Below are 27,944 nucleotides of genomic sequence, written 5' to 3'. Positions count from 1 at the left end.
GAGCAACCAAGTGTAATTTCTGTCCCCTGGGGGATACAAATGTCTAGAGACATTTATGGTTGTCACAAATACAGATTGTGTCTGCTTCTGGTGCCTGCCTTAGCAGCCAGGTTTGCTGCTAAGCATCTCGCAATGGACATGACAGCCCCCACAACAAAGAAATATCAGGTCCAAATATTTATACCACTGTGGTTGAGAAAACTGGACTTAGGAAGTTTAGGTTGTGTAAGTTGGAGAATAGTAAAACCTGTGCACAGAAAGAAAAACAGTCGTCATGAAAGTTAAAGAAGCTCAGACTTAAAGAAGAGAAGCTTTTGTCTCAAACTAGCAGACCCCTAGCATAAGATAACATTCTAAATTGAGAAACATTTTTTCCAGTTTATGTGGGTGCTGCAACTGAGTTAGGTACATAGAGTTGGTTAAATCAAATTGCTTTCTTATTCTTTTTCTTCCTTTGTTGGGAATAGACTAGTTACTTTCAGTTCAGAAAGAAGTATATATGCTGGTTGGTCACAAACTCTGCTTTTCAGTCCTTCCCTCTGAAATACTGACTTAGGGATGCCTGGGTGGCTCAGATGGTTAAGCGTCTGCCTTCCACTCAGGTCATGATCTCAGTGTCCTTGGGTTGAGTCCCGCATAGGGCTCCCTGCTCAGTGGGGAGCCTGCTTTCCCTCTGCCTCTGCCTGCCACTCCCCGTGCTTGTGCTCTCTCTCTCTCTGACAAATAAATAAATGAAATCTTTTTAAAAATATTGAAATACTGACTTAGATTAAATTTGTTTGAATTTTTTTAAGATTTTATTTATTTGAGAGAGAGAGAGAGAGCGTGAGAGAGAGCATGACCTGGGGGAAGAGCCACCTAGGCACACCAAATTTGTTTCAATTTTTCCTCTTATTTATATTATTGAACATTTAGCTGAAAAATTTAGAGGTTAAGTAGCATGAAATACATGATGAGAACGAGTTCTCTCTACTTTGTTTTTAAGGAGGGGGGAGGCAGGAGCAGGATTCCAGATTTATTAAACATAAAATGGCTAAATTAAAGAGTCATTGAACTGCTTGAAGTAGCTTTAGGAAGGCTATATAATCAGGGTCCACTTCAATAATCTCCTGGTCCATGTCTTATACCTCAGAAATTGTTACTCCTTTGCTCTTCTCTCTCTTTCATAGACTAGTTTCTCAATGACTTTCTCTATCTACTTCATTAAGTGGGTAATTTATCCTGTTCTGTTCAGATTTTTGGTAGGGAAGTTGATGTTGCCTAAAATAATGTTTGAAAGAGAATCATGTCCTCACAGTAGCTTTAAACTTTTAAGTCTTTTTCCTGTGCATATGTTACTTCTTTATTTTAGTTCTGCAATATATTTTAATCATTTGAATCCCAAGCATATTTTAAATAAGCAAGCACAAACAACATGTTTTGACTTGGAATAAATTTTTTCAAAGAACTCAAGAAAAAAAATTTTCCTAGGGTTAGTGTTTAACTGATTGCCAAATGATTTTATTGTCCTACGTTGTTAATAACAAAAAGTGGTAGGAACTTCTTTTACGGTTGGACTCACATAGTATTAGCTGAGTCCCCTTGACACTGCCTTCCTAGGCGGCAAGCAATGATTAAGCAACAGGTATCCCCATCTTCGAAGAATTAACTGATTTACAATAAATAATAACTGCAATTCCACATATTTTTATGTGATTATAATAATTAGTACTAGCTGTATAATAGCTAATGATGAATAAACCTAAATTATGAATATATTAAAAAACTCTCATATTTAAAAAATTGATTTTATTTGATTTTATACTATTATCAATTTATAAAAGCAAGAACGGAGGGTGTTTCAAGCATACATTTTATCGTTTCTTTTGCCTACTTTCAGCAGAATTTTTATGTCAGGTGATAAAGTAAATTAAAACAGCTTAAGTATAAGAAGTGACAACCTACTCCAAACTAGTGCAATCCTGTGAATAGTTGAAATCTAGTTTTAGGACTGTCTGTAACTAATTGATACAGATGAATCAGTGCAGGTCAGACAAAAAGGTTGGTTCTGTATCTTGGAAGGAATAGGCTCATCATTCATTGGTTAAAATTCTGTGTTTACTTTGAAATGGTAGGCGTGCTTGTGAGTCCATTTGTCACCTACTTAGGGAAACAGCAGGCATGCTCATAAAGTGAGATCTTGTCTTTTAACATTTTGCTCTTCCATTACTCACTCAGACAGGAATAGCCCCTGCTAACATATCCTGCATGTGTACGTGACTTACTAATCTATCACCCACACCAGGATACATTGGAGAATTAAATGGGGTTCTATCAATTACTTGTCTGGTATAACAGGCATTGCACCAGGGCTGGTTTATACATGGAACACTGTTTAACTGGTATTCTTCCCCAATATGGACACCGAGTTTTTATAAATTGTGATCTATATGATCCTGATATTATCATTAACAAATTATGAAGTTATGTTTCACCTAGCACTCTAAGAAACCAATGAAAGCATTAATTAAAAATGAGGTGATCAACACTACAAAGTGAGAATCATACATAATTTACTATACAGCTATCATCTTGAGGGCAGATGTAATCAGGGGTAATCACAGAGGCCCATGGGTTAACTAACTTTCATTCTTCCACAATAAGTTTTGGTGAAAGCCTTTGTCAGGGGTCTCTATGGAAAATGCTTCTACCCTTCTTTTCATCTCAGATTTTGTAGCCTTCTTATTTGTGCCATGTGACTAGTTGTTCTTAATGAAATAATATTTATGGAAAAACTACTTTGTAGAAACTGTACCTAGGCATACACTGCTGAATAAGACAGGTCATGGTCCTATCCCATGCTTTACAGTAGTCATTCTAAGTTTAGGTTTGATGATTGTATCTTAGGGGCTCCTGGGTGCCTCAGATGGTTAAGTGTCTGCCTTCAGCTCAGGTCATGATCTCCAGGTCCTGGGATCAAGCCCCACGTTGGGCTCCCAGCTCAGCGGGGAGTCTGCTTCTCCCTCCCCTCTGCTTCTCCCTCTGCTTGTGCTCTTTCTCTCTCTCTCTTAAATGAATAACTAAAATCTTTTAAAAAAATATATAAGGAAGGATTAAAAAGGAATGAAATATTGCCATTTGCAAAGACGTGGATGGATCTAGAGAGTCTTACACTAAGCAAAATAAATCAGTCAGAGAAAGACAAATACCATGTGATTTCACTCATATGTGAGAGTTAAGAAACAAAACAAATGAACATAGGGGGAGAAAGAGAGGCAAATGAAGAAACAGATCTTAACTATGGGGGACCAACTGTGGGTTACTGGAGGGGAAGTGGGCATGAGGATGGGTTATATAGGTGATAGGGTATTAAGGAGGGCACTTGTGATGAGCACTGAGTGTTGTATGTAAGTGGTGAATCACTAAATTCTATACTTAAAACTAATATTACATTGTATGTTAACTAACTGCAATTTAAAGAAAAATTTGGAGAAAGAAAAAAAGAAGAATTATTTCCTCAAACTGATGGCTTAATGTTAAATATATTTCCTACCTCCTTTCCCCAGCTCTTCATAATCTTTTCTTACCTGAACCTATGATTGGACAGAAAAGTTCAGGGAATAAGAATTGCATGCAGATGAATGGTCACAAAAGGAATCTTGTACGTCCTGAAAGAATAGGAGCGGCAGTATTTTTGTTGGTTGTTGCCATTGTATTTTGACTAGATTTACTATTAGCAAATCTGGGCCAGCCCCTAATTATTCTTACATCTGTTATGTGAACAGAGAAAGGCATTTGCTTCACCACTTCTTTGTCAGTTACCAATTTTTCTCAGCTAATCACCTGAAGTCCTAATTCTTTATCTTTCTAGATGCCCTTCACAAAGTTAGTATGTTTTTGCAAGCAATCTTTCTTAATTTACAAAAATTCCTTCTGACAATATGCTGATGACTAGAACTCTTTACAATGAGGTGCAAAGTTTAACTACATAATTGTAACAAAAAGGCTTAATATAGACTGTCACCCAGTTAAATTTTCTTGCAAAGAAAATTAAAATTACTCATCTCATTTGAACAGTGAATATAGAAATCAGGATACATAAATTTCAGTTTTAAAAAACTAGGTGCCTCTGTTACTCTTACTCTGCAAAGTTCTAATTTTCTTTTTTTTTTTAAGATTTTATTTATTTATTTGACAGAGAGATAGAGAGAGAGAACAAGTAGGCAGAGAGGCAGGCAGAGTTAGAGGGAGAAGCAGGCTCCCCGCCGAGCAGGGAGCCCAATGCGGGGCTCAATCCCGGGGACCCTGGGATCATGACCTGAGCCGAAGGCAGCCGCTTACCCAACTGAGCCACCCAGGTGCCCCAAAGTTCTAATTTTCTAACCACTTCTTTTTAATTCTATTCTATCTCTTTAGTAATGATTTTAATAACTCAGTGGTGGTAACCAAGGTGAATGAGCTGAACTTTAAAATGAACCTAATTGACCCACAGAAGCACATTGTCCCTAATTTCCTCATTAAAACTCCTGATTTAAATATAAGAAAGACCTGAAGAAATTATAAAATTATCTAGAATCACCCCCAAAGAGGATGCCGTGGTGAATTTTAGTATTTTTAATATGGTCCAATTTGATCTATTTTATGAGAACCAGCAGGTAAAGTCATACTCATATCTACCCATTTATGAAAATATATTCGGTAGCTTATTTAGGAAAATATTTAATATTTAAGTAGCTAAATATAAAATGTAAAATCAGTGAGGTAGAAATTGATTATAAAAAATGATACAGGGGCGCCTGGGTGGCTCAGTTGGTTAAGCGACTGCCTTCGGCTCAGGTTGTGATCCTGGAGTCCCGGGATCGAGTCCCGCATCGGGCTCCCTGTTCGGCAGGGAGTCTGCTTCTCCCTCTGACCCTCCCCCCTCTCATGTGCTTGCTCTCTCTCATTCTCTCTCTCTCAAATAAATAAATAAAATCTTTTAAAAAAAAATGATACAGGAAAAACTATGATGACAACTAGGTAACTATCAAATCATCCTGAATATCCCAGAAATTGCCCTGAAGACTGACAGAACAAACCCCACAACTAAGAGAAAGGGTTACATCAAAGGAGGCTGCAAAGATGGAGACAGGGGTAGGGAGAGAAACGGATCTTGGCCTTTGTGGTGGGAAGGGAGCTGCAGTCATGGAGAAAGGCTGGGAGCTCATGAGGAAAAGGAATCCCCATAGCAACTGGCTTGGAAATCAAAAGGGACCAAATTTTGTGACTTCTGACAATCAGCAGGGCTTAAAGCCTAGAGTTTTAAAGGTCAGGGGGCTTGGCTTGCTCAGCAGGGAGTCTGCTTGAGATTCTCTCGCTCTCCCTCTGCCACTCCCTCTGCTCTCTCTCTTTCTCTTTCTCTCCCCACCTCACTAAATAAATAAATAAATAAATAAATAAATAAATAAATAATCTTTAAAAAATATGAAGATACTTACTGGAATTGAGAGAAGAGTGGAGGACATCAGTGAGACCGTTGACACAGATAAGGAATAACAGCAGAGATAAGGGGCTCAAAACCAAAATCAGAAACACACTTGATGGAATAAATGGAAGGCAGGAAGAAGCAAGCAGAGGAATTAAATAATGACCTAGAAGACAGAGTAATGGGAAGTAATCAAGCTGAACAAAAGAGAGAAAAAAATTATGCAAAACAATAGACTTAAGGAACTCAGTGATTCCATCGAACATAATAATATATATATAATATATATCTATAACTATATAATTATATATAATTTAGCCAAGAATGAAATCTGACATTCACAATGACATGAATGGAGCTAGACTGTATAATTCTAAGTGAAATATGTCAGTAGGACAAAGACAAATACCATATGATTTCACTCATATGTGGGATTTAAGAAACAAAACAAATGAGAAAAGGGAAAAAAGAGAGAATGAAAAATCAAGAAACAGACTGTTAATTATAGAGAACAAACTGTTAGTTACCAGAGGGGGAGGGGGAGGGGATGAGTTAAATAGGTGATGGGGATTAAAAATTGCACTTGTGATGAACACTGGGTGATGTATGGAATTGTTGAATCACTCTATTGTACACCTGTATGTAAACTAACTGAAATAAAAATAAATACTTAAAAAAACCTCAAAACGTAAAAAGCCAAGAAAAGGTGGGGGAGAATATCACTTGCTAAGTAAACACTTTAAATACATATGGATAATGGAGCATCTGGGTGATTCCGTCGTTAAGTGTCAGACTCTTGATTTCAGCTCAGGTCAAGATCTCAGGATCGTGAGATTGAGCCCTGCCGTGGGCTCCGTGCTCAGCATGAGTCTGTTTGAGATTCTCTCTCTCCTTCTCCCTCTGCCCCTCCCATGTGCACTCTCTCTCCTTCTCTAAAAATAAATAAATAAAATCTTTAAATACATACTATTTATTTTGTAGATAATATATTATTATATATTTACACATATATATTTATATTATATTTATAAATAAATAATTCTGTTTATTATATAATTATATAAATATGTAATTATTTATAAAATAATTTCATATTATTTATATTACATTATCTATGTACTTATATAATATATATTCATATATTATATATAAATTTAATTTTTCTTCACTCCAAAATAGTAAAATAGACCTAGGCAAAACATGTCTACATATTCTTACACAGTTTATAAAAATTGATAAGTGCTTAAAATAAATATAAATATAGAATCATCAGGGAATATAGATCTTGTAGTCCTAAGTATAAGGCATGATTTAGGGATATAGTTTCTTTGAAAGAGAGAAGTTTAAGATACTTAATACAGCAAGAGAAGCAGGATATCTAAAAGAAATCATTATCTAGCCTAAGAAATGTGGCTGTTAGAATAATAAATCAACATCTAGAGTTGTTTTTAAAGTTTCTTCATACTATCAATCAAGATCAGTCTCCCTTTATAAAAAAAGGAAAAACCTTAAGGAAAGCATCATCAAATACATTTGGCATATGAGATGTTAAATCAGTTGGTTAGGATTATAAAATTTTTATGAATATGTATTTTGTGTCAATCAAATAAAAGTCATTAAACTTTGGTACTGCAAAATTTGCTCCTTTCTGATATAACATATACTGACATGTGATGCCAAAAAAAAAAAAAAATGATTGCTTTCCTTTTTATGGGCCATTCTCTTGATTTTCTTGCTTCTTTTTACTGCCATTGTGAAACTACTTCATCATTGTCTTAATTTCACTCTTTGTTTACCAAAATTATGCTCTCACAGGCTTATTGAAGTTCAAAGTCAGTTCAAGTGTAGGTTTCTAATATGTGCCAGTCAATTAGTTCACTGTCAACAACAAGATAGATGTTCACATCCAAATGCATGTTTGTATATCCCCGCCCCCTGGCACCCCACTCACTTCCAAAAGAAATAGTATAAATGCTGAATTGTTTGCCATTTTCAATTTTTATATATAAACTTGGCAGTCAAGTACAGGATAAATTGACACTGCTATTTTCTGTATATATTTTATTAGCAATTTATAAATATACACTATTTACTGCAATAAATGTAATATTAATTTTCTTACAGAAATATGAGCTATATATTTTGTAGGATAAGGGCAAATTTAATATAGTTGATAGATATTCAAATTTGAAACAATCCTCAGAAAATGAGTTTAGTCTCATCTCTAGATTGAGGAAACTTTTGATAAGAGTGTTAGGTAAGTGGGGCGCCTGGGTGGCTCAGTCGTTAAGCGTCTGACTTTGGCTCAAGTCGCGGTCCCAGGGTCCTGGGATCAAGCCCCGCATCAGGCTCCCTGCTCGCGGGAAGCCTGCTTCTCCCTCTCCCACTCCCCCTACTTGTGTGCCCTCTCTTGCTGTACCCTCTCTCACTGTGCCTCTCTCTCCGTCAAATAAATAAATAAAATCTTTAAAAAAAAAAAAAAAGAGTGTTAGATAAGTTATGCTGTGGTGGTTAACCCCCACAAACACACAGGTGCATACACAAATATTTCAGAGGCCTGAAACAACAGAAGATAATTTCTATCATCACATGCCAGCTCAGCTCTGTTCCTCATTCTCATTCATTTCAGGAATAATACTTTGAATGTATAATCTACTGAGGACAACTAACTATCGTGGTTTGCAGAGGATGGAGTGCCTTCATTGGACACAGGAATTTCAATACAAACAAGGTCAAGTCCCAGGCTAACAGTTGAGTTGGTCACACTAAATCCACTCTACCACAACAGTTTAACCCATTTTATATAAAAAGAGCCATATTTCTATTTCATGGATGAAGGTTGAAACTGCCACAGATTTCCACAGGATTGCTGCCACAGATTTCCAGACTGCCACAGATTTTCTAACAAACATTTGTTACCTAATACATGAATTCAATGAGGAGTATTAAAACTAAGGATTATTTTCTGCCCTCCTGCAAAAAAAAAAAAAACTAAGGATTTTTTTTTTCTTTTTTTTTTAAGATTTATTTATTTATTTATTTGACAGAGAGAGACACAGTGAGAGAGGGAACACAAGCAGCGGGAGTGGGAGAGGGAGAAGCAGGCTTCCCGCTGAGCAGGGAGCCCGATGCGGGGCTCGATCCCAGGACCCTGGGATCATGACCTGAGCCGAAGGCAGACGCTTAACGACTGAGCCACCCAGGCGCCCCTAAGGATTATTTTTAAAGCATTAATTCCAAGTGTTAATTTGGGGGAATTAAAAAATAAAATAGTTAAGTGAGCGTTTCCATGTGAATGTTTTTAATCCTCATGGAACCAAATAAAATTGATGGAGAAAAATTATTACTACCATGTTATCTGAGGTCACTGTAGAACCTTAGGTAACTTAATGGCAGAGAAGACCATTCATACTACTGGAAATTAACTTTAATGTAAAAGAGAGGCCATTTTAGAGTAACTGAGTTTTACAGACACCAATTTGGTCAAATTATGCTGAATCATCAAGTCTTTCTATTTAAGTTTATAAGAATTAAGAAAATAGTGTTTTAATAGGTAGTATTTTATTAGTTACCATGTCCACACGAATTCAGAATGACTACTTTTCCTTAATTAATTAATCAATTAATTAATTTTTCAGATTATTTCTCATCTTTAGTGTTGATTCCAGCTAGTTATATGGCCATTTATTAATTAATATAAAGGCTTCCACTTTAATATTCATATTTTGTCTAGCTATTAGGCAATTGTATTGTGAACCCAGGTAAAAGGTCATCATGGCTTGAAACAGTGAGTACAAAGATCACTTAGTGTAGTAATTGCAATAAAGGAAATTTCAGATGTTTGTGATTCTTTGCGCCCCATGACTCAGCTATTCTAACCTTGGCCAATTCGGGGGAATTTTCTCACTGAAAGCTTGGAGAGTTAGAAATAAATGTAGCGTATGCTCTAAACAGAATATGCAATAGTAGTCTGTCCCCAGAGCTTAAATTTATCTTATTAGTTTATGCCATTCTAAAACCTCAGTAAAGTAGCCTGTATTAAAACTTAATGATGGCTTGAATGTGACTTGAAATTGTTTAAATTTTATTAATTCCATTGTGGATGTAACCAGATACAAATTCTGTCTTTGAAGATACTAGGGATCACCATAGACAAATCATATTATTAGAAAATATGTCCTAATCATATTAAAATATTTTCAAATGATATACAAATTTTTAAAAACCCAACAAATTCGAATAGTACCTTGGCATTTCATTGTGTTAATCCTATTGGTTCACCTGTGCTTTAAATAGTGTATCTCTTAATACCATAGTTACTTTTAATTTGTAATATACATGTTCATATACCACAGAAATTGTGACTTATTTATTTATTTATTTATTTATTTACTTACTTACTTACTTACTTACTTATTTTTTAAAAGATTTTATTTATTTGACAGAGAGAGACACAGTGAGAGAGGGAACACAAGCAGGGGGAGTGGGAGAGGGAGAAGCAGGCTTCCCACTGAACAGGGAGCCCGATGTGGGGCTCAATCCCAGGACCCTGGGATCATGACCTGAGCCAAAGGCAGACGCTTAACCGACTGAGCCACCCAGGCACCCCGAAATTGTGACTTCTTTAGAGGAAAAGCCCAATTAACTTAGGTCTGGGTGGAAGCTGAGTGGGGTGGAAGATCTCAGAAACTGGGTAATCATTATGCTATTTCTGCTGATTGGTTTCCTTCTGTAGAAGGTATGAGTGCTAAGTGGAGCATCTCTTGGCATTGTGATGTGCCTTCAGTTAGGGGAGCAGCCCTGGGCTTCTCTGGAGGCACTGACTGGCCGGTGCTCTGGGACTCCTGGCTCTGTCATGAACTCATTGGAGGGGCAGCCCTAGGCTGGGGCACATGCTGGGTCATGTACAAAGCTCTGGTGTCAGAGCCGTTGACACAGTTTTAAATCTATCTGACCCCTGGCATTTGGTCAGAGTACCTCATGGTGCCCTACTGGTCAGGGACTTCTTCTGGCTACAGTGGGATCCCTGGATGGTCATGGTGTCTGTCCCACCCTCAGGCTGTGTACTTAACAGGACAAAAACCCAGGCTAATACACACTAGGGAACATACTTTGTCATATATATATATATATATATATATATATATATATATATATATATAAACATATTTCAATAAGATATATATCATTTTGCATTAGAGAACAATGAAAGTGGTACAGTAGTAAGGTGGACATAGAGACCTTGAAAGGCTGCCCAAATGCTTTACATCCACGGTATGAGAAACAATTTACTGTTCCCAGCCCAATCAGATATATATATATCTCCCAGAAAACAGAGCATAAGGGACTGTTGTAGATTGATGAATGAGTCAATCTAGCCAAAAGAATATCACATAAGCATTTTGAACATGAACATGATGAAAGATAGTACAGAAAGAGAAGTTAAAAGAATAAAAGAAATAAACAAAAGTAGCATAAAGGGTATGTCTTATAAACTTTAATTGGTACTTTTAGAAATCAGCTGTATATTTATATATATTTATAAGCAAAATACTTATAAACATATTTCAATAAGATATATATCATTTTGCATTGCTTCCTTTTCTAGTATGTATGTACTTTAGAGTGCACAAGATACTCGTGTTGGATTGTGAAGAATGTTTGCTTAATTCATCTGTACCCCTGCTACTGTGGAACCATCCGCCATGATATTTGAGCCATGAAAGTCCAACCTCCTCCTCAATTTAAATATGTGTGGCAACTGGGATTTAAAGGTAATCCAATTAATTTCTTTAAAATATGCCTGAGGGCGCCTGGGTGGCTCAGTTGGTTAAGCGACTGCTTTCGGCTCAGGTCATGATCCTGGAGTCCCTGGATCGAGTCCCGCATTGGGCTCCCTGCTCGGCGGGGAGTCTGCTTCTCCCTCTGACCCTATCCCCTCTCATGCTGTTTCTCTCTCTCTCTCTCTCTCTCTCTCTCTCTGTCTCTCTCTCTCAAATAAATAAATAAATAAAATCTTTAAAAAAATAAAATAAAATAAAATATGCCTGAATTACTTCAAAATCTATTAGGTAAGTATATTTTCTAATTATACTAAATATTTTATATCTCAAAACACAAAATAAAGTAAAAAATGTATTTAATACTGTGTTCTCTGATTTGTTCCTTTAATAGACGTATGCTTAACACCCACTACCTCCCAGGAATTCTGCTTGGTGCAAGATATATAATAATGAAGAAAGCTAGAGCTATTCCCTACTCTTATAGATCTGTTTTTTGGAGAGGAATTATTGGGCACATACAATGATGAGTGTATAATTGTAAATTGAAATAAAATGTTCCTACAGAAAGAAATAGCCTCTCATGAAAGCTTATAATGAAAGGAAAAAAATGAAAAAATTATGGACAATTGGAAGTGTAAGTTGGGAGGTCAGGTAAGGTTTCCTTTATAAAATGACCCTTGAACAAAGGTACAAAGAATAAAGCCAGGGTAGAGAAGTTGGAGAAGAGTGCATTTTAGTTTGAGGGAATTATATTTTTAAAAACACTATGTTTCAAAGGATACAAAGTTTCAGTTATGCAAGATAAAGCAGTTTTGAAATCTACTGTACAACATAGGGCCTATGATTAATGGTACCATATTATATATTTAAAATTTTGCTAAGAAGGTAGATATTATATTAAATGTTCTTATCACAAAAGAAAAAAACCAAAATAACAAAAAAAACAAAGTGGGTGGGAAGAAAGTTCTAGAGGTGATAGATAAATTTATGACATTGATTTTGATTATGGTTCACATATGTATATGTAACTCCAAACACATCAAGTTGTATACATTAAATATCTACAACTTTTTATATGTCAATCATACCCCCAATAAAGTGGGTTAAAAAAAACTTCCACTGAATTAGAAGAGATGAATCCTTTGAAGACCTGGCTGGATCTCTGAGAGCAAGAATAGAAATAAGATTTGGGGAGAGGGCCATGCCAGAACTAAAATGCTGGGTTAAATATTTATATTTTTATTCTAAAAGGAATAGGAAATCACTGTTGAGTTTGACACATTTAAAAAGCGATCAAGTGGAGAATGGAAAACTGATAGAATTAGTTGAATATTAGTTATCTTGTGAGGGGATGGAAGCTTGAAGTACATGGAATTTCTTGTTTATGAAGTGAATACAGACAGCAAGTGACAGGTGTCAATGGGAATTCTAGGTTTCTGGCTTTAACACTTGAAATAATTCCAACACATTTTATTAAATATGTTTTAATTATTTTATACAATGGCAGTTCTTATTTCAAAATTTATTTTGATGAACATAATTTTCTGTTCTATGATTACACTTTGTATACTATTTGACTTAGCTCATGCAAATTGATCGACATTCTTAACACTGTATGGTACTTCAGGTAAATCTTTTAAAGACTATTTCTTCTGTCGATGATATTTTGGCATTATAGTTTATCAACAATCAGCAAATGAGTATATTTGATATGTCTGTTCTCAACTAATGGCTTATTTTATTCAACTGACAACAGCTGCACTTACAGCACTACTATTATATTAAAATGGTGTTGAAGTAAACTAACAATTAGCTTTTTAGACAGTAGACATGATAATTTATTTCATTATGCTCTAAAATGTTATTCTGAAGAGTTAACAACCCCTAATGACAGAAATAGTTATCGGTTCATTAAACAAATCACACTCAACACCAAAAGTGGTAGAAGAGAGCAATGACCTGTTGACTATTTTATGTTAGTGCTAAAAGGAACTCAGGAGATTGTATTATGAATACTTACTATTTTAAAAATGACACAAAACAAGCAAACAAGAACAACAACTGAGGTTAGAGAAGTTACCTGATATATCTGGTCTCAGGACTATTTAGGGATTGTGTTAATTTAGTGGTTTTAAACCTTAGCCACATATTCTAATCACCTGAGGGACTTTTAAAACCTACTACTGCTGGACTTGCATTAGAGAACAATGAAAGTGGTACAGTAGTAAGGTGGACATAGAGACCTTGAAAGGCTGCCCAAATGCTTTACATCCACGGTATGAGAAACATAATTTACTGTTCCCAGCCCAATCAGTTCATGGACTTCAGGGCCTGCATCATTTTTATACTCGATTTTCCTTTGTCTCAAAGTAGAAATAATGCATGTATACATTCACTAAATTATAAACATTAAATTCTCTGAGAACCAAAAATAGCTACAGGGAACATATTCACAAAAATAAAATAGCAAATATATTTTTAGGAAAAATAGGAGGCGTAATAGGAAATCAAACAGCTTGTTAATAAATCATCTCTGAGTAAACATAGTGTTTTTTTTTTAAGATTTTATTTATTTATTTGACAGAGAGAGACACAGCAAATGAGGGAACACAAGCAGGGGGAGTGGGAGAGGGAGAAGCAGGCTTCCCGCAGAGCAGGGAGCCCAATGTGGGACTCGATCACAGGACCCTGGGATCATGACCTGAGCCGAAGGCAGACACTTAATGACTGAGCCACCCAGGTGCCCGAGTAAACATAGTTTTATGAATGATAAAGTAAGTTTATTTTAAAGTAAAACAAATAGATTTTTTAGGACATGGGATAATATGAAGTCAAAACTGTTCATGCATAAATCAGCTTTGAGCAGTTAACATTAAGGTAATGTAAGTGTATTTAGACATTATCCTTTCATGAAACTAAGTTCAGAACTTAATGAACATAAGGTGATGATTACAAAAATAAGAATTATGTGACCTCCACCTCTGAGAATCTAAATGACTTGGGCTGTCCAAGCTAAAGAAGGCAGTGTGATGAAGCTAAATAGTCAATAAATAGTTAAGTAGGGCTACCCAAATTCCTTTTTACTGCCAGTAGAAAGATTCAATAAAACAATTCTCCCAGGAAAGTTTTCAAAACAAAAAAAGAAGTTAGGTTAAATTTTGAAAGTATGTAAATAGAATTACGTCTTTTATGTAATTCTTTTTTTTTTTTTTTCCGGTTGATGCTGTTAAGATCTCATTTCCTTTTTTTCTCTTAAAATATAATTGAAGAGGAACATTAAAATCAAGCTGGTAAATTTGCATGGGGTGCATTAATTTTTCCAGTAGTAAAATTATTTTTAATTAAGAGATTTTTCTACCAACTAAGTGAAGTGTCTTACACGCCCAATCAATTCTTGCCAATATGATTGCTCTACAAAGAAGGGATGATAATTAAGTAGAAGAAGCCCCTTCAAGGACAATTGGTCTACAGTGCACAACTTGAGAAAGAGCTGACATGCACCGTTTCTTTTCAATGTCATCATCTATGTTCATTATATGTATTATTAGGTTTGAGAAAAGGAGATACTGACAGAGTGGATAATGAGTTGTGAAGTGAAATAAGATAATATGAATCTAGTTAAGAAAAGATGAAATCATAGCAAAAATAAAGACATAAGTTCTCTGAATTCCTTTCTTTTTTTTAAAGCTTGTGATCATTACAACTTCGTTAACTGAATTTGAAACACACATTTACAACATTTAATATGTGTTAGTGAAGTTTTTCTTTTTCTAAATGAAAGAGTTCTGTGCTTCTGAATTGATATTGCAAACCAATATGTACTTTAAATTCTCTTTTTTTCTTTATGAAGTAGTAGATCTTTTTTTTTTATTTTTTTTTTTAAGATTTTATTTATTTATTTGCGAGAGAGAGAATGAGAGACAGAGAGCATGAGAGGGAGGAGGGTCAGAGGGAGAAGCAGACTCCCCGCCGAGCAGGAAGCCCGATGTGGGACTCGATCCCGGGACCCTGGGATCACGACCCGAGCCGAAGGCAGCCGCTCAACCAACTGAGCCACCCAGGCGCCCCTTACTATATATGTTTAAGCCCATGTTTTAATATGCCAGATTTTCTTAAAGCAGAGGACCCCTAAATAACACTAATTTCAAGGACTTCTTTGATTGTGATTTACTGAGATGGTATAAGCAGTTGCTATCCAGCATTGCATAAAAACATTGAAATAAAATTGCAAAGTAGATCTTGCCTATTTACTGACCTGCATCTCTTTTGGAGATGTCTTATTTTTCTCCTGTAGTTAGCTCATTCAATCCCAATACACTAATGATGTACTATATGTTGGCTACCTGAACTAACTAAATATCCAATCCCAATACACTGGTTCTGAGCAAAAATAGATTATATAAAAAATTATAGTGAGTGAGGTATAAGAGAATATATTTTGCTTTATAAGGTTTCAAATTAAGTAATTTTTCACACATAGATTTTCTCAAGTATTATTTGTATACTTACATGTTTTTAATAGTTTGATCATTTTTCTAAAATTACCATACACTGCTTTATTAAAATGCTATTTTAGCTGTTATATAGTATTGTACCATTTGTCCATTTCACTAGTTAGATTACTTCCATGTTTTCATTATTAAAATCACTGCTATCAAAAACCTTATTCACATTTTTTGCATATGTGTGATAGTTTCTAAAGATTGTGTATAAAATGAAATTTCTGGGTCATAGGATATATATTCTCTGAAATTTACTCAGTATTTCCAAATTGCTCTACTAAATATTTGTCCAGATTTACCCTCTTACCAGTAATGTAAGAATTCATATTTTCTTTTCAAGTTAAATGAACTAGAACTATATGTGTAACATGGATGAATCTCCCAAAACATTATTTTTTTTTTAAGATTTTATTTATTTATTTGAGACAGAGAGAATGAGAGACAGAGAGCATGAGAGGGAGGGGGGTCAGAGGGAGAAGCAGACTCCCCGCCGAGCAGGGAGCCCAATGCGGGACTCGATCCCGGGACTCCAGGATCATGACCTGAGCCGAAGGCAGTCGCTTAACCAACTGAGCCACCCAGGCGCCCCATGAAGTAGTAGATCTTATTTGTGGTAAAAGATATTGTAAGATATTAATTATAATCTATTCATTTAAATGACTTTTATAATTTTATAATGATTAATTGGAGATTGGAAATTCCTGTATCTCCAAAGCAATCTTGATCAAGAGTACTTTTTCTTATTATACTGCTCCTCTTTCAAGTCTTTTGTTAAATACCTGCTGTTATTTCTATATCCATTTAAGATTTTCTGGCCTTGGCGTGCGGGGGTGGCTCATCTGCCTTTGGCTCAGGTCATGATCTCAGAGTCCTGGAATCGAGCCCCACATTGGGCTCTTTACTTAGTGGGAAATCTACTTCTCCCTCTCGCTCTCCCTTTGTGCTCTCTCTCTCAAATAAATAAATAAAATCTTAAAAGAAAAAAAAAAGAAGATTTTCAGGCCTTACTTCAAGATTTAAAAAACAAATCTGAGTTTTAAAAACCAAATGTATTTTAGTACGTTTCACTTACATTACCTATAAAAAATGTTTACAGTAACGGGATTTTGTTAACTATTAAATAAAAATAAGTGGCTTTTGGGGCGCCTGGGTGGCTCAGTTGGTTAAGCGACTGCCTTCGGCTCAGGTCATGATCCTGGAGTCCCGGGATCGAGTCCCGCATCGGGCTCCCTGCTCAGCAGGGGGTCTGCTTCTCCCTCTGCCCTCTTCCCTCTCGTGCTCTCTGTCTCTCATTCTCTCTCTCTCAAATAAATAAATAAAATCTTTAAAAAAATAAATAAATAAAAATAAGTGGCTTTCATATACAGAGAAGAGCCAATTAAAGGATTTAGTGGAAAAAAAAAAAAAAAAACAGCAGTGAAAATATTAAAATACCCAGGACTAAAATTAACAAAAATGTTACATGAGTTCTACATTGAGAAAACTTTAAATATTGCTATAGTATAGTTACAAACACACAAATCTGGAAAAAAAAATTCTACAGATATACCATGCTATTGGAAAGGAGACCTAATGTATTAAAGATTTCAGATCTCCATATTCTTTTATATATTTATGAAGATTTCAGTATAATAACACCAATGCTTTTATATTTGTTCTATTTATTAAAGTCCACTTGGAAAACTAAATAAATAAAGCCAGCTAGACTCTGTAAAAGTGCATTATGTGGGTCGTGGGGCAGAGATTTAGTTCTGCCAAATAATAAAGCATATTATATAGCTTCAATAATGAAGAGCATGGTACTGTGGCACTGATAGTCAAAACTGTGCAAATACAACGTCCAAAAATAAAATCAAGTCATACAGAAAATTTAACATCTAATAGAATTTCCATCTCAGTCATTAGGGTAAATAGGAATTGCTCAGTAATTGAGCTTGAACAACTGGATCATCATCTGGAAAAAAAAAAAAAAGTCTGATTTGTATCTTAACAGAATACTCTGAGTTAAATTCATATCAATAAGTTTTTAAAATAAAAATTTAAATGATAAATATATCAGAAAAATTTTGGAGAATTACTTTATAAATTTGGATGGGGAAGACCTTTTTTCAGCTACCAACCAAAATTTAGTTGCCAGAAAGAAAAGACTAGTCATTCGACTACATGACAAGAAAAAGTGTCTGTGGACGACATCATGGAAGCAGTCAAACAGCAAAACAAACAAACAAAAACTGTTCAGAAGGTATAAAAAGTATTCCTAAATATACGAGAAAGTGTTCAGCTTTACTCATAATGAGAACAAAGCAGATTTTAAAAACATAAATATATAATCTTTCATAAATATGGCAAAAATTTGAGAGATTTTATACATTGCTCATGAAATGTAAAATCATTATAAAATCTGAGCAAGCCATTTCACAATATCCATCAATATTATAAATGTGTATACTGTTTGACTTAGCTTTCCCATCACACATGCTTCCATCCACATGCTAAGTAATATATGTACAAGATTATAATTGGCATCATTGGTTATTTGAGCAAAAGAATGAACACAAATGTAAAAATGATTATGCAATGCTCCTTGTACTGATATGGCAATCCATGAGATATATAATACAGCAAAAAGAAAGGAAGGCATGCAGTAATGTGGAATTGTGTATGTAACAAGTCACCTTTTGATTTTTTATACTCAACTTGTGGTTATCTCCCTGGAAGGCTTTTTCTATGTTCTTTACTCCAGTGTTCTAAAATTCCACTATGTTGGGGTTTATGTTTTAGATCATAAATTTTTAAAATTGAGTTAATAATTGCCATATAACATTATGTTAGTTTCAAATGTATAACATAAGGATTCTATATTTGTATGTATTGCAAAACAGTCACCATAATAATTCTAGTTAATATCCATACCACACATGGTTACATTTCTTTTCTTGTGATAAGAACTTTCAAGATTTACTCTCTTAGCAACTTTCAAATATACAATACAGTATTGTTAGCTATAGTCACCATGCTGTACATTGATCCCATCCCAGGACTTATTTATTTTATAACTGGAAGTTTGTACTTTTTGATCACCATCATGTGTTTCTCCTATCCGCCACTCCCACTTCTGGCAACCACAAATCTGTTCTCTGTATCTATGCGTTTCTGTTTTTTCTTCCCTTTTACATTCTACATATAATTGAAATATACTGTATTTATCTTTCTCTGTCTGACTTATTTCACTTAGCATAATGCCCTTAAGTTCCATCTATGTTGTTGCAAACGGCAAGATTTTCTTCTTTTTTTAGGACCAAATAATATTTCTGTGTGTGTGTGTGTGCACATGTGCATGTGCTATTCACCCACCGATGGACAATTAGATTGTTCATGCCTTAGCTATTGTAAATAATTCTGCAGTGAACATGGGGATGCATATATCTTTTTGAATTAGTATTTTTGTTAACATGAGATAAATACTAAGAAGTGGAGTTGTGGGACCATATAAGAGTTCTATTTTTAATTTTTTTTGAGGAACCTCCATACTGATTTCCATAGTGGCTGCACCAATTTACATTCCCATGACTGTATTCTTGTTCATGTGTAAGCACTTGATAAACCCTTTTATATGGAAGCATGTGCCTTTCAATTTTGGGGTAATCTCTGTATTATTTCACTAATAATCCGTCTTTTCTGTTCCTATTTCTGTGCCTCTAAGCCCAAAAATTTGATATTGCCTCTCCTAAATTGATCCCATTTTCTCATAATTCTTATGTTTTCCGTTTATTTTTATTTTGCCCTATTTTCTACTCTATTCCCCCAATTAAATATATGAAAACTAGTGTTGAATTTTTTATTTTTTTTACTTTTCTAGACATTTTTACTCTTGTCTAAATTGTACATTTCCATGACATTCTGTTCTTTTATATAGATAAAACAAATTTTCTTGTAACTCTAAGATTATTACAGTTTTGATTAGTTTTAAATTTTTTTCTTCCATTCAGTGTCTCTGTTTCTGTAAGTATTTTTAATGATGGTTTATTTTTTCTTATTTGGAATCTTTCTGCCAAATGTTGGATAATCATATTTAATGGTGATGACCTAACAATACTTATTGGAAGCTTACCATGTGAACATGGGTTTTGATAAATGGCAGCTCTATTGGAGGATTGCAAGTTGACAGCTGGCCATTCAATGGCAGAATTCCAATGAGCTTGGTATCCTTGAGGCAGGAGACTCTAAGATCCTCTTTCTCCTGAGAATACACCTTGAAAATTATTTGTTTGTGGGCCAGCAGGGAGATGAGTGGTGGGTCAGAATAATTACCTGGATTTGTGATTTGAAAGAAAAGCTATGTCAACTACTTTCCCTGTTGCCAGAACCCAGTACTACATTCTCAGACACGTTTAAGTCCTGAGTATCTTAAGATATCTGCCAAGTACATGAATTTGGTTTTTTATAAGTATGTCCTCTAATTACACTTTTGTCTTTTGATTATTGCCATTCTGATAATTTTGTTACTACATTTCCACCATCTTTTCAGCTTCTTGAAATTTATTGAAAATATTTGCTCAGAAAATATTTGCTCACTGTTGCCTCCTTCTCATTCTCTTTGTGAGTTAACACTTTTGTTTTATTTTATCATTACCTCCTTTTTGAGGCTTTGGGAGGAAGAAGGGATGATATCTCAGTTAGGTCCAAATATTTAATCAGATACAACATTATAGAGAACTCGGTGCCTATAAATTGGACAACTTAGATGAAATGGACAAATTCATAGAAAAATACTAGTTGACAAACTGATTCAATAATATAGATAAAATCAGAATAGTCCTATAAGCTCTAAAATAATTAGTTTTAAAATATATTTCCACAAAGAAAACCACTGGAAATATATTGTCTTTATCAAAGTTCTCCCAAATATTCAATAAAGAGTTCATTGAATTCTATTTAAACTCCTTCAGAAAATAGAAAGGAGCATTTATCAATTGATAATATAGGCTAGGTTAGCCATGTTTGAGTTATTTTATCTCAGCACATTGAAGATATGATTCTTATTGGCATCATTAAATTTACAGATATTTTCTTCTCTTGTGGCTGATCTGCTGATAATCTCACCCACTGATTATTTTATTACTAAACTAGTAATAATTTTTATAATCTTAAAATTACTAGCAGTTAAATTACACTGGTAAGGTTGAAAGGTCTGGAACATTCCTCAAGGCTTCCTAGCTTCTTCCTTTTTTTTTTCTAGAGTTACATATAAGATATCTAAATAGATTTGCACACAGCAGGAAGATTTCAGCTTGTGAACCATCTCTACTTTACAATTCAGTTGTAAGTTGTGTTATTGTAAGAAAATAATATTTTCTGGGAAGTCGTGCCTCACAAACACTAGATTTTAGGTTTGTTAACCATAAGCAATTCTAAAACAGGACTATTTGCTAGGATTCTGTGGATGAATATTATCTACCTAACAAATTTTATTGGTCACTTTACTAGGAGGTTTAGTTATGTTTAAAAGAAACTGTATCCAGTCTCCTATGTTGTTTCACTACCTGAGAATTACACCATTAATAAAAATCACAGGTTCTAGGTTCAGCATTAGTTCCTTTCTCTCCACAATTCTGGGATATCTTTCTTTCTTTGTTTGTTTACATTTCATTTCCAAAACTCTCATTCCCTAATTCCCTGTTTACCAATTATATTAACCGTTTTCTATAGATACTTCAACATATTTATCATAGATATTTTACAATCTTTATATAGTTCTAAGTCTGGGTCATGTTTTTACTTTCTTTTTTTTTTTTTCTAAGGTTTTTATTTATTTATTTGAGAGAGAGAGAATGAGATACAGAGAGCATGAGAGGGAGGAGGGTCAGAGGGAGAAGCAAACTCCCCGTTGAGTAGGAAGCCTGATGCGGGACTCGATCCCGGGACTCCAGGATCATGACCTGAGCCGAAGGCAGTCGCTTAACCAACTGAGCCACCCAGGCGCCCCTTTACTCTTTCCTCTTGAATATAGGTCACATTCTTTTGCTTTCTTGCAATGTCATTTTTTATTGTATTACAGATATTATGTCTAACAGAGTGCAAAATAGCTAAATTATATATGTACATGTATGCATATCTATATCTATACTGACACCTTCCCACCCCCATATAAATACACTCCCTTCTTTTTTATCAGAGTGCTAGGATGGGGTACTAATGATTTTTCTATTATAAAGATTTTAAGGATGTTTTCCAAATAACTTTTGAAATAATTGCTTTTGCAGCTATAGTATATAAAGAATAAAAGTGCTTTTAATACAAAATTTATTATATTTTTATCTATGAAATCATCTTTATAATCATTAATTGGAAATTTATTTGACATTTAATTATTTAAAAAAATACACTAGCCTGGAATATGTGTCTTGTTTTGATGCTCTATTTCTCAGTTCATTTATAAAATGCGAAAGTTGGGCCTTATTCTACTTTGTCTTTATCAGATTTGGGATTCTATACATATAGAAGCTTATTTTGTGATAGACATTGTCAAATTGATATTACCAAGTAATTTGACGACTGTCTTTGATAATTTCATGTAAATTTAAGTTTGTGAAAGATTATTTAATTTTCAGTCTTTTGAAAGGATCTGAAGATGGAAATTGTGAAGTGGCTATTATTGATGCCTACTTCTTTCTCTCTGCAAACTATACTGAAGAGGCAGTCTATGTGAACACATCTGAAGACCTTGATTATGTACGTTGGTTCCTATGTGAAGGAACAATAAAGGTAAGGTACATTTATGTAGTAGTTCCTGATTTGTCTCTTTAACTCATAATTTTCTAATTTGAAAAAAAAAGCTAAAATTGTTAAAGTTGCACATTCAGTTTCAATATGTGTGTGTAGCTGATATATAACCTCAGAAACAAATTCTCAACAATCTACTTGGAAATCTTTCATTTTTTTATGCTTTATATTTATAAAAAGACAGGTAATAAAAAATTATTTCATTTTATCTCTAGTCTTTTTGTGTTCTATTCATGTTACAGTTTGTTGACCAAGTAAAGCCTCTTGAACACAGTTGTGATTATGTCACCCTTTTGTTTAAAGATCATAAAGCATTCCCATTGCCTTTTGGAATATACGTACATTTCTAGGAGATATCTAATCTCTGGACAATTTTACCACATTACAATTATGGGGCCTAAGGCAGGAATACAAAGAATGGCCCTCATTTTCCCCATCTCATGTCTATCTTATACAAATTAGGTAATATTATCAAACAAATAACAATAAGAAAAATTTTAGAATCTTAATTTTAAACAAATAAGGAACTTCTTATCAAAGAGATTGAGGAATTTTCCAAAAAGTTTAGAGAATTAACAGAATATTTGTAAACTCTCTTGTCTGGACAAACCTTAATTTGGCTATTTTATAGAAACATTTTCTGGGAAGTCGTGCCTCACAAACACTAGATTTTAGGTTTGTCAGTAAATTTTCAGTAAAATTTTCAGTAAAACCTTTTCATTATGAATAAATCCATTAACACTGAGCTAACATTATAAAAAATAATACAAGTCACTATTTACTTCAAAAAGAACCAGCTGGAGGGATGTTTGGGTGGCCCAGTCAGTTAAGCATCTACTTTTGGCTCAGGTCATGACCCCAGGGTCCTGGGATCAAGTCCCACATCAGGCTCCTTGCTCAGCTGGAGCGGGGAGTGTGCTTCTCCCTTTGCTGTCTGCCTGCTCTGCCTACAGCTCCCCCTGCTTGTGCCCTCTTTCTCTCTCTCTCTCTGACAAATAAATAAATAAAATTTTTGAAAAAAAAAGAACCAGCTGGAGAGCATTACAAAAACAGGCAAATAGACTTCAAATTTCTCAGAACTTTTAATTTCACTTAAGCCCTCAACTAGATACATATTTTTAAAATTCACAAACATTGGGATTAAGCTTAATATAATTTTACATGTATGTATTTAGCCATTCAAAGATGCATGACTATGCACATAGATGATTAAAGTTTTTATCTTTAAGATATATTTAATTTTATCAGCATATAAAAGAGCATTACATATTATGTTAAATTTACTAATTAAGTAAATGCATACCTTCTCTTAGGAAACAAGCAAGCAAATCATAGTTATCTTGTATACATCTTTCAATTTCTCTGTATTCTTTTAAAATAATTACCAACTTTAAATAAAGTAACTAATATTTGTTTTTTTAGACTCAAGAAAAAACACAAAGATAGCAATCCAATAACTGTTAGTTATTTTATTTTTTCATTGTCACACATTTTATATCACTTTGACAACTTTTATGTTAGGCAAAATAAACATAAATATAGACATATAAACATAAATATACATCACTTAATATTTGCATGTCCTGGTTTTCATTCTGTAAGGAAAAGGGATAATTTAAAATTATATTTAGAGAATAATATTTGTATATATTCCTTACTCAAAAGTTGTGCAGGTATCCAATAATAATTTGTTAATTCAATTTATGTCAGTATAAAGTCTTGATGTTAACGAAAGATTTGGAAATTGCAATTTACACCATCATGTTAAGTCCTTTTGATTTATAGTATCATCAGTAAAACATTTCAATACATAAATGTAGTAGAATCAATAAGAATTCACAAGATTAAAAACCTTTTAAATGATATCCATTATTAAAATGTCAAATATTTCAATTTGATATTTTTGTAATAAACAATCTAAGGAAACAATGATAGAATAGTTCTTTATTTTATTTTTTTAATTTTATTTTATTATGTTACGTTACTCACCATACTTTACATCATTAGTTTTTTTTTAATTTTTTTGTTGTTATGTTAATCCCCATACATTACATCATTAGTTTTAGATGTAGTGTTCCGTGATTCATTGTTTGTGTATAACATGCAGTGCTCCATGCAATATGTGCCCTCCTTAATACCCATCACTGGGCCAACCCATCCCCTCACCCCCCTCCCCTCTAAAACCCTCAGTTTGTTTCTCAGAGTCCATAGTCTCTCATGGTTCATCTCCCACTCCCCCCCTTTCATTTTTCACTTCCTACTCTCTTCTTTTTTTTTTTTTAAACATATATTGTATTATTTGTTTTAGAGGTACAGGTATGTGATTCATCAATCTTACATAATTCACAGTGCTCACCATAGCACATACCCTCCCCAACGTCCATCACCCATCCAACCCATCCATCCCACCCCCCACCACTCCAGCAACCCTCAGTTTGTTTCCTGAGATTAAGACTCTCTTATGGTTTGTCTCCCTCTCTGGTTTCATCTTGTTTCCTTTTTTCCTCCCTTGCCCTATGATCCTCTGTCTTGTTTCTCAAATTCCTCATATCAGTGCAATCATATGATACTTGTCTTTCTCTGATTGACTTATTTCACTTAACATAATATCCTCTAGTTCCATCCACATTGTTGCAAGTGGCAAGATTCGGGATTTTTGATGGCTCCATAATATTCCAGTGTGTGTTTGTGTGCGTGTGTGTGTGTATACACAGATGAATGGATAAAGAAGAGATATATATATATGGACATCTTGGCTCTTTCCATAGTTTGGCTATTGTGGACATTGCTGCTATCAACATTGGAGTGCACGTACCACTTTGGATCATTGCATTTGTATCATTGGGTTAAATACCCAGTAGTGCAATTGCTGGGTCGTAGGGTAGCTCTATTTTCAACTTTTTGAGGAACCTCCATACTATTTTCCTGAGTGGCTGCACCAGCTTGCATTCCCACCAACAGTGTAGGAGGGTTCCCCTTTCTCCACATCACCGCCAACATTGACATTTCCTGACTTGTTAATTTTAGCCATTCTGACTGGTGTGAGGTGGTATCTCATTGAAGTTTTGATTTATATTTCCTTGATGCTGAGTGATGTTAAACAGTTTTTCATGTGTCCATTGGCGATTTGTATGTCTTCTTTACAGAAATGTCTGTTCATGTCTTCTGACCATTTCTTGATTGGATTATTTGTTCTTTGGGTGTTGAGTTTGATGAGTTCTTTATAGATTTTGGATACTAGCCCTATCTGATATGTCATTTGCAAATATCTTCTCCCATTCTGTCGGTTGTCTTTTCGTTTTGATGACTGTTTCCTTTGCTGTGCAAAAGCATTTTATCTTGATGAAGTCCCAAATTTGCCCTTGCTTCCCTTGCATTTGGCTATTTGTCTAGGAAGAAGTTTTTGTGGCTGAGGTCGAAGAGGTTGCTGCTTGTGTTCTCGTCAAGGATTTTGATGAATTCCTGTCTCACATTTAGGTCTTTCATCCATTTTGAGTATGTTTTTGTGTGTGGTGTAAGGAAATGGTCCAGTTTCCTTCTTCTGCATGTGGCTGTCCAATTTTCCCAACAACATTTCTTGAAGAGACTGTCTTTTTTTCATTGGACATAAAGATTAGTTGACCAGAGAGTTGAGGGTCCATTTCTGGGCTCTCCATTCTGTTCCATTGATCTATGTGTCTGTTTTTGTGACAGTACCATACTGTCTTGATGATTACAGCTTTGTAATAGAACTTGAAGTCGGGAATTGTGATGCCACCAGCTTTGCTTTTCTTTTTCAACATTCCTCTGGCTATTCGGGGTCTTTTCTGGTTCCATACAAATTTTAGGGTTATTATTCCATTTCTTTGAAAAAAGTGGATGGTATTTTGATAAGGATTGCATTAAATGAGTAGATTGCTCTAGGTAGCATTGACATTTTCACAATATTTGTTCTTCCAATCCATGAGCATGGAACGTTTTTCCATTTCTTTGTGTCTTCCTCAATTTCTTTCATGAGTATTCTGTAATTTTCTGAGTACACTATCTTTGCTTCTTTGGTTAGATTTATTCCTAGGTATCTTATGGTTTTGGTGCAGTTGTAAATGAGATAAACTCCTTAATATCTCTTTCTTCTGTCTTCTTGTTGGTGTATAGGAATGCCACTGACTTCTGTGCATTGATTTTATAACCTGCCACTTTACTGAATTCCTGTATGAGTTCTAGCAGTTTTGGGGTGGAGTCTTTTGGGTTTTCCACATAAAGTATCATATCATCTCCGAAGAGTGAGAGTTTCACTTCTTCTTTGCCTATCCTGATGTCTTATATTTCTTTTTGTTGTCTGATTGCTGAGGTTAGGATTTCTAGTACTATGTTAAATAGCAGTGGTGATAGTGGACACCCCTGCCATGTTCCTGACCTTAGGGGAAAAGGTTTCAGTTTTTCCCCATTGAGGATGATATTTACTGTGGATATTTCATAGGTGGCTTTTATGATATTGAGGTATATACCCTCTATCCCTACACTTTGAAGAGTTTTAATCAAGAAAGGATGCTGTACTTTGTCAAATGCTTTTTCTGCATCTATTGAGAGGATCATATGATTCTTGTTCTTTCTTTTGTTAATGTATTGTGTCAAATTGATTGATTTGCAGATGTTGAACCCACCTTGCAGCCCAGGGATGAATCCCACTTGGTCGTGGTGAATAATCCTTTTAATGTACTGTTGGATCCTACTGGCTAGTATTTTGGTGAGAATTTTTGCACCCATGTTTATCGGGGATTTTGGTCTGTAGTTCTCCTTTTTGATGGGGTCTTTGTTGGTTTGAAGATCAAGGTAATGCTGGCCTCATAAAATGAGTTTGGAAGTTTTCCTTCCATTTCCATTTTTTGGAACAGTTTCAGTAGAATAGGTATTAATTATTCTTGAAATGTTTCGTAGAATTCCCTTGGGAAGCCATCTGGCCCTGGGCTTTTGTTTGTTGGGAGATTTTTGGTTCAATTTCCTTAGTGGTTATAGGTTTGTTCAGGTTTTGTATTTCTTCCTGGTTCAGTTTTGGTAGTTTATACTTTTCCAGGATTGCATCCATTTCTTCCAGATTATCTAATTTACTGGCATATAGTTGCTCATAATATGTTCTTATAATTGTATTTCTTTGGTGTTGGTTGTGATCTCTCCTCTTTCATTCATGATTTTATTTATTTGGGTCCTTTCTCTTTTCTTTTTGATAAGTCTGGCCAGGGGTTTATCAATCTTACTAATTCTTTCAAAGAACCAGCTCCTAGGTTCGTTGATCTGTTCTACTGTTCTTTTGGTTTCTAGTTCATTGATTTCTGCTCTGATCTTTATTATTTCTCTTCTCCTGCTGGGTTTAGGCTTTATTTGCTGTTTTTTCTCTAGCTTCTTTAAGTGTACGGTTATGGGGGTGCCTGGGTGGCTCAGTTGGTTAAGCGACTG

At 34.7% G+C, this 27,944-nt stretch overlaps 1 protein-coding gene across 1 annotated transcript in view; it reads left to right on the top strand.

Moving 5' to 3' along the window:
* Positions 1-27,944, top strand: part of EYS (eyes shut homolog) — a 164,857-nt gene that overhangs the window by 124,937 nt on the left and 11,976 nt on the right. Inside the window, 2 exon segments of the mRNA XM_045865411.2 lie at positions 11,052-11,217; positions 22,351-22,493. Of these exon segments, the coding sequence (XP_045721367.2) occupies positions 11,052-11,217; positions 22,351-22,493 (309 nt within the window).

The sequence above is a fragment of the Mirounga angustirostris genome, unplaced genomic scaffold (genome assembly GCF_029215605.1).
Source record: "Mirounga angustirostris isolate CCGP_5_RB_7025 unplaced genomic scaffold, mMirAng1.0.hap1 SCAF_8, whole genome shotgun sequence".
Lineage (NCBI taxonomy): Eukaryota > Metazoa > Chordata > Mammalia > Carnivora > Phocidae > Mirounga > Mirounga angustirostris.
The sequence above is the reverse complement of the archived record's forward strand: the minus strand, read 5'-3'. Positions and strand labels throughout refer to the sequence as shown.